Source organism: Lynx canadensis, chromosome D3, assembly GCF_007474595.2.
Source record: "Lynx canadensis isolate LIC74 chromosome D3, mLynCan4.pri.v2, whole genome shotgun sequence".
In the NCBI taxonomy this organism is placed as follows: Eukaryota; Metazoa; Chordata; class Mammalia; order Carnivora; family Felidae; genus Lynx; species Lynx canadensis.
Genome location: NC_044314.2, coordinates 79,284,194 through 79,292,237, shown reverse-complemented (window position 1 = coordinate 79,292,237; position 8,044 = coordinate 79,284,194). Strand labels below are relative to the sequence as shown.

The following is an 8,044-nucleotide window of genomic DNA, read 5'->3' as shown; positions in this document are numbered from 1 at the left end:
TATTTAAAAAACAGAGCAAGAATCATGCAAAATGGTAAAAAAAAAAATATATATATATATATACATATATATGTATATATATATATATATACACACATACATAAATATATATATATATAAAAGCTAGTTTAATTGCATTTCTTGATACAACAGTCTTGCAAATCGAGGCACAGCAACTTGGAAATCTGCTACTGCAGCGGGTTAGCAACTACCCTCAGTGCAAAAAGAAAGGCAAAACCTACTGCGTTGACCTGGGACCGCGAGACGCCCCGTGCTACCGGCTTTGACCAATTAGAGAGCAGAGTAGGCCGGGCCTCGCCTATGATTGGAGGATAGGGGAAGGGCAAGGCTGTGGCTCCGGCGCATGCGTCTCCACGGCTGCTGGTCCCGCGCCTCCTCCCGCCAGCTCGCCGACTGCTGGGAGTTGCTGTTGCAGGCCTGTGCCCTTACCTCCCGCGACTCTTCTCCGCTGTCTGCCCACCTCGGCTCAGCGATGCCGGTTGACCTCAGCAAGTGGTCCGGGCCTTTGAGCCTGCAGGAAGTGGACGAGCGGCCGCAGCATCCGCTGCAGGTCAAATACACGGGGGCGGAGGTCGACGAGCTGGGCAAAGTGCTGACGCCCACCCAGGTACCCGAGGGCGGCGGGCGTGTCTCTGCTCCAGGCCTGGAGGCCTCCGGGGAGGGGACCCGGCGGAGATGGGAAGGATGTTCCGGCCTCTGTGCGCCGGATCCTCAGAGGGAAGGGGGTCGCGGTGCCCACGCTGCAGGCCTGCAGACACCTGCGGGCACCAGGACCGCAGCACGTGGCGGGCGGGGCTCTGCCTGCAGAAGAAAGTGATCCACTTTGCAGGGACTTACTTCGTGGCGTTGGCCGGGGCCTAGGCCCAGAAACTGCTTGGGCCTTGGGGGCAGGGGCGGGGAGGGGGCGGTGCCCGGGAAGTGATGGCCGAGGTCGCCCCGGCTGCCCCAGAGCCTCCCCTCGGGTCCCAGAATTTTAGGCCACAGTTTGGGTGGCAGAGGCCCCACCCGAGGCCATGTGACGCATTATGTAACCGGTGACCAGTATCGCCCCCGGATTCCTCCGTTTGTCTTAGCGGGCAAGAGCAAGAAGCCACCCGAAGGTAAGTTCTAAGTTCGTTCTGCAGCTGGAATGCTCGAGGGCAACAGCCTGCAGTGTTCTACCGTTTGGCCTCCAACGCCCCGGGCCCGAGACCAGACCAGGCCCTGGCTGCTGCAAGCGGAGAAACGGGTGCCAGACACTTGCTAGTTATCGGTCATGAAGCTCCGGGGCAATGGTGTGAATAAACTGTTCTGACAGTGTACTGTGTTGGATGTTTACAGAGCTTATTGTTTTAAATAAAGTGCCTCTCTGCAGCCCACGTTTTCCCAGACTCACTATGCAGTTGGGCCACCTGGACTTTCTCATTTTCTGTGCACTTTTAAGTGTCCAGTTAATTCAGATTGCACTTTAGCAAGCCCCAGCTAAGCTCCTGGTCACAAAATCTAGAGGACCTGTCATTCCAGACCATGTGAGGTTGCAGTTTAGAGGACTCAGTCAGCGGCAGGGTTTAAATTCGGACCCCACCTCTTTCTGTTAATAACATGCTAGGGTAACAGCCCTGTAGTGTGGTTGGGACTAAAATAAATAATGTATATTAGTAAGCTCCTGGCTCTCAGCAGAGTCAATAAACTTTAGCTTTTATTAATAACCTACTGTGTGTTACCTTTGAGGAACCTGAAATCAAAGAGTGTTGGCTTCTGCATTTCCGACTTTTTAACTCCACACTGCTTCCTTCCTACAGGTTAAAAACCGGCCCACCAGTATTGCATGGGATGGCCTTGATCCAGGTAAACTCTACACCTTGGTCATGACAGACCCAGATGCTCCCAGCAGGAAGGACCCCAAATACAGGCAAGTTGGGGAAAGACGGGGAACACCAGGAACACCAGGTCATCCAAATATGACCTAGTGCTTTCTGGCATGCTGTGCCAGGAGAATAGACCCAGTTTGGGATGTCCACACCCATGCTTAAGCCAGAGCGTGCATTTCCTACCTCTCAGTCCCTAGTGCAGCAGTCTAGAAACTGTAGCCCAGAGCCACATCTGTCTCATACCTATTTTTGTATAGCCCCATGAGCCAAGAATGGTTTTTACATTTTTAAGTGATTGAAATTGAAAGAATAATGCTTTGTAACATGTGAAAGCTACAAGAAATTCAAATTTCAGTGTTCATATATTAAGTTTTGTTGGGACACGGCCACGATAACTTATTTATGTCTTGTTAATGGCAGCTTTCACACTATCGCCACAGAATTGGATAGTGACAGAGACAGTATGAACGGCAAAGCCTAAAACATTTACTGTCTGGCCCTTTCCAGAAAGTGTTTGCAGATACTGCCTAGAAAATCTCAGAGGGAGGTATTGGGCCCTCTCTTGTGCAGAGTGGTGAGGTTTGTGCTGGCCAAGAAAGCAGGACTGTCTGTCTGTGTCATCGCTGCATCCTGGCCCAGAGCCTATGCTTTGTGCACACTTGCTGACTGTGCAGTGAGTGTGTACTAATTTCCTGTGTGTTGACTGTCCTGTGTTCCTCATTATAGGGAATGGCACCATTTTCTGGTGGTCAACATGAAGGGCAACGACATTAGCAGTGGAACAGTCCTCTCTGATTACGTCGGCTCTGGGCCTCCCAAGGGCACAGGTCAGTAAAAGCTGCTTTGGGGGGTGAGGCAGGCGGGGGTAGTGGGTGCACATTAGGAGTGGCCCAAAGGGCTGCAAGTTTTAGTTTGGTTCTCAGAGATCCCTTAGCCTAGTGGGGCTTTCAGGCAGTGCAGTTCAATCTCCAAGGCCGTTGCCTGCCAGAGACATTGAGACCTGCAGTGACGTCAGGTGGCTAGAACCTTGGGTTCTGGTCAGATGGCACCTCTGTTAATGATTGCCTCTCAGCCACTAGGCCATCATATGCAGGGAAGTCGGTGAGAGCATTCCGAGGAAGCAGTGTTGCAGAAAGCTTGGAACAGTTTCCGGGGGTGGGCGGTGGGGGTGGCAGTGCCATGCCGCTGCACGTGGATGGAACACAGTTAACCCATCTGAGTTCTACATTCAGCCTTCGCCGGTTCCCATGGAAGACCTCAGAAGTTACCATAGTTTCCAAATTTGTTATAAAGAACTGGCTTCTTTATCTCTTTATAGCTCCTTTCTGTTGCAAGTGTAGGGTGGTATCCTCTTGAAAAGACTTGGAAGCAAGATGTATACTAAAGATACGCACACATGTTGTGTGGTGTTATATTACAGATTACATGTGCTGTGTTACAAAGAGAGGGAGAATACTATACTGAAACTTCCCCACGTCAGATGTTACACCTGTTGTGCATTACAGGGTGCTTTCATTTGCTGGAATAAGGAAGTCAGGTGGTTGGAAACGCTGTCCAGCCGTGTTAGTCTGAAGAGGTACAGGAAGGTTCCTGACAAGAACAGTTGGCCATAGGCTCATGCTTTATCTGTAGACCCTGAAGCTTCAGATGGCTTCAGGCCCTCTCATGTATTCATAAGAGGAAAGTAAAGGTACATCTTTTCCAGGGATCGATTAAGTTCTCTAGGGCAGTTATATAATTAGGCAGTTTAATTATGGGAAGTACACACAGGAGAATAAAGCAATTCTCTCGAGTAGGAGCTATGTTCTCATTAGCAAAAAAAGCTTCAGTGACTGACTTTTTTTTTCCCCTTTTGCTTTTTAAAAAATATTCTTTTAGTAAAGTGCAATATGCATAGCAAAAAATGCCCAGACCATAGTTGTTTTAGTCCATGAATATTGACTGACAGATGAAGGTGACCCTGTAAGCACCTTTGAACACTAGTTGTTTTTCAGCATCTTTGCTACTTAGTTGGTTGCAGTGAGTTTTACCAGGCACTAGGGTAGGTCCTGCGGTGAAGACGGTCAACTAGACAAACAGCATAGCTTTATGGAGCTCTTTTCTAGTGAGGAGACTAAACTGAAAAGTAAGACTCTTAGAGGAGTGTTACTATGGCAGAAGTGAAGTGGGTGTTCAGATGGGGGTGGTGGAAGATGACTTGCAATCGGGTCCCAGTGGAGATGGGCTGGGAGCCCAGAATGAGATGAGTGGGGGGTGGTAGGGGGGTGAGCAAGGGCCAGGCCCAGGCCCTGCTGCCAGCTGTGGACTTCATGCCAATTGCAGTGGGTTTTCAGCAGGTGAGTGTCCTGACTCCTACCTCTGCGGGTCCTCAGTGTCCCTCTTGTCAGTGAGGTGGCTGGGTCCCTCCCAGTTGGCACGTTGAACATGAACATGGGTGACCTCTCCATCCTTGATGCCTAGCTGTGTATGCATGCATGTTCCCTCCAGGCCTTCACCGCTACGTCTGGCTGGTTTACGAGCAGAATGGACCGCTGAAGTGTGACGAGCCCATTCTCAGCAACCGATCTGGAGACCACCGTGGCAAATTCAAAGTGGCATCTTTCCGCAAAAAGTACGAGCTTGGGCCCCCGGTGGCCGGTACATGTTACCAAGCTGAATGGGATGACTATGTGCCCAAACTCTATGAGCAGCTGTCTGGGAAGTAGGGAAATGCTAGGAGACAGAAAGCATCCTGGAGGTCTGGAGCAGTGTTCTCAAGTTCAGTGTTGCATGTAGATTTCTCTGCTTTCCCATGTCCCATCCTCACATGTGAGGCCTGAGCAATCAGATAGTGGTTTAGAGTGACTTTTCCTTCTGCCTGTCCTTTTATAATTTCAGAGAGTCACATCCCAGTTTATGTTTTGATCAAATTTGAACTCCTTTGTGAGGGATATATTGGTACCAGGATGGGGTCATCACATTGTTAATATGAGAGTAGCAACCCAGAATTTAAGAAAGAAAAAATTCAGGTAAAAAGACCAGGTCTTCTAGTAATAGAGCAGAGCATCAAAGACTCGTGAAGGGAGGTTTAAAAAAAAAAAAAAAAAAAAGATTCGTTGCCTCTGCCTTTGTGAGCTGAGTCTGGAATTGTGCATGATGGCACTTCTGGGTCATGTTTCCACGGCCGTGTCTCTCACCAAGAAAGCCAGAGGCTGGTGTGTCCACTAACCCCCAACATCTCAGACTATTTACTAGGAGTAAGTGTCCTGCTCTGCCTCCTTGAAATAGCAGTATTGGAAAAAGCAATAGGGAGAGTTGCTTTGCGGTTAAGGCACTGCCATTTAGATGAACTACAGGGCTGAGTGAGTTTGTCAAAAATCCCTAAGTTGTCTACCTGTTGAACTGGTCACTCTTCGTCTGTGTAAGAAAAGCCGATCTGGGGTTGCGGACTATTGTGTTAATTATGCTGTTTGCTTATAGTTGAATAAAAGTAAAAACATTGTGTGGATGAATCAGGTCTCTAGATATTTTGCCCTTTTGGGTATGGGGTTTCATAAATGTGGGAAGTCAAGAGACAGCCCCTTTCCCTGACCAGCAATGATGACCGGGACTTGATTCAGGGACCATACAGAGAATCCACGCTGTATATGTGCCATCAGACTACAGCAGAAGTAACCATTCCATGGGCATGGGCTCCTGGGTGGCTCAGTTGGTTAAGTGTCGAACTTTGGCTCAGGTCATGATTTCACGGTTTGTGAGTTCGAGCCCCACATCGGGCTCTGTGCTGACAGCTCAGAGCCTGGAGCCTGCTTCGGATTCTGTGTCTCCCCCCTCTCTCTGCCCCTCCCCTGCTCACACTGTCTCTTCCTCTCAAAAATAAATAAACATTAAAAAAAAAATAATAACCATTCCAACTTGAGGGTTTAAAAAAAAATAAATCACAAAGCTTTAGGCCAACTCTTGCCCAAAAAGTACCTTTGTTTTTCAAAAGGACTTCTCTCCACCTGAGTGAAACCAGTGGCACACCTTCTCCCTTGGTACTGTTGGGCACAGGAACAATGACCAAAAAATAGGCTACACCTCTCACTGTTCTGACTTGTGATCCATACAGAATCTGTACCCAAAAGGTGGGAGGGTGGGTTGGGGGGAGGTTACAGTTGACCCTTGAACAATTCAGGGTTTGCGGCACCCCTCCCCGCCCCGTGCGTTAAAAATCTGTGTATAACTTTTCAGTCTCCATAACCTTAACTACTAATAGTCCGCTGTTGACTGGAAGCCTTACCAATAACATAAATAATTGCTTAATACATTTTGTGTCTTCTATGCACTATATACCATATTCTTACAATGAACGAAGCTAGAGAAAGGAATGTCCTTAAGAAAATTATAAGGAAGAGAAAATAGATTTACGGTACCATACCGTCTTGAAAAAAGTCCACATGTAAGTGGACCCATGCAGTTTTGAAACCCATTTGTTCAAGGGTCACCTGTACTTGGACACCACTTAATGTACCAAAAAGAAAGGAAAGGAGATATTTGAAGGTCCACATCACTGACCTGGTTTGTGATGGAGAAGGGGTCGTGATTGGGCCTGGCATGTGCTAAGCGAGGCTGGGTCTTTCCCCCACCTTTTGCTGCAGTTCCTTCTCTGAAAAAACTTGGAAATGCTGCTTTGTGTCCTCTCTGGAGGGGTGGGGGAAGGAAGAAGGTAATTATTTTCTAACTTCAGGGTTTTAAAATTCAATTTTTAAATTGCAAAACGGGCACCTAGGTGGCTCAGTCGATTAAGTGTCCAACTCTTGGTTTCTGCTCAGGTCATGATCTCACGGTTCGTAGGTTCGAGCCCCGCAGCAGTCTCTGTGCTTGATAGTGTGGAGCCTGCTTGAGATTCTCAATCTCCCTCTCTCTCTGTCCTTCCACAACCCCCCTCTCTCAAAATAAATAAGCTTTTAAAAATATATAAATAAGGGACACCTGGGTGGCTCTGTCAGTTAAGCATCCAACTTAGGCTCAGGTCATAATCTTAGGGTTCATTGGGTTGAGCCCTGGGTTGGTCTCTGTGCCGATGGCTCAGAACCTGGAGCCTGCTTCAGATTTGTGGCTCCCTCTCTCTGCCCCTCCCCCACTCATGCTCGCAAACTCTCTCTCTCTCAAAAATAAACGTTTAAAAAATTAAAAAAAAAATAAATAAATAATTTGCAAAACAAAAAGTTCTATAAAGAAAACAACTATCCTGTTGACCTTAAAAATAAATATGCAAAATAATGCACACCCATGGTTAGACGAGGAACACAGCGTGGGAAGAAGTGCCTTCCACCTTCCTGGTTCTTCAGGAGCAGTTAGCAGTTTGTGCTTTCTTCAGAAACCTAAATCTCCAGGTCAGCCATTTATCTACATATCTCCTCTTTAAAAATTAGGGTCTTGGGGCGCCTGGGTGGCGCAGTCGGTTGAGCGTCCGACTTCAGCCAGGTCACGATCTCGCACTCCGTGAGTTCGAGCCCCGCGTCAGGCTCTGGGCTGATGGCTCAGAGCCTGGAGCCTGTTTCCGATTCTGTGTCTCCCTCTCTCTCTGCCCCTCCCCCGTTCATGCTCTGTCTCTCTCTGTCCCAAAAATAAATAAACATTGAAAAAAAAATTAAAAAAAAAATAAAAATTAGGGTCTTTCTACCCATGTTAGCATACATTGTTAGGCACTGTTTCTTCCCCAACTAATGCACCCCTGTGCAGTATATCTTTAGTTAAAAGGTGCCTACAATTCACATCTATATTTTGAACAAATATTCTATTGTTATGGGAGTTCTGTAAAGAACCAGTCTAGTTCCCCTACTGTGATTAGATTATTTCTGGTAGTTTGCTATTATAAACGGTGCGTCCACAAACATTTTTCTAGATGTATAAATGCTTTTGCAAGTAATTTAGTAAATTTCTACCATAGAAATAGGTCAAAGGGTATATACATTTTTAGTCCTGATCCTGACAGACCACCCTCCAAAAATGTCATGCTTATACTCAACATCAATGGTACATGAAAGTACCTTTTTCTCCCCGTGCCCTTAACTGATTTTCTCAAACTTTAAAAATTTTAATAATTTGGTATTTATGTGTATTTAAGATGAGGGGAGCCTGGGTGGCTCAGTCTGTTAAGCATCTGACTTCGGATCAGGTCATTATTTCACGGTTTGAGGGTTCAAGCC

General features: G+C 47.2%; 1 protein-coding gene across 1 annotated transcript; it reads left to right on the top strand.

The window, feature by feature from the left end:
* The first annotated feature begins 364 nt into the window (after positions 1 to 364).
* PEBP1 (phosphatidylethanolamine binding protein 1) lies at positions 365 to 5,362 on the top strand. The gene is made up of 4 exons (XM_030336755.1): positions 365 to 628; positions 1,803 to 1,912; positions 2,598 to 2,698; positions 4,359 to 5,362. Exons 1-4 carry the CDS (start codon positions 365 to 367, stop codon positions 4,574 to 4,576), a joined length of 693 nt encoding a protein of 230 aa, XP_030192615.1. The 3' UTR covers positions 4,577 to 5,362.
* The last annotated feature ends 2,682 nt before the right edge of the window (positions 5,363 to 8,044 follow it).

What these genes read in the sequence shown, in the direction of transcription:
- PEBP1 (XM_030336755.1), top strand. Translation starts at nt 365, where the DNA reads ATGCGTCTCCACGGCTGCTGGTCCCGCGCCTCCTCCCGCCAGCTCGCC. An exon ending in AAGTGCTGACGCCCACCCAG is followed by an intron (nt 629 to 1,802) that starts GTACCCGAGGGC and finishes TCCTTCCTACAG; the next exon opens with GTTAAAAACCGGCCCACCAG. An exon ending in TGGGCCTCCCAAGGGCACAG is followed by an intron (nt 2,699 to 4,358) that starts GTCAGTAAAAGC and finishes TGTTCCCTCCAG; the next exon opens with GCCTTCACCGCTACGTCTGG.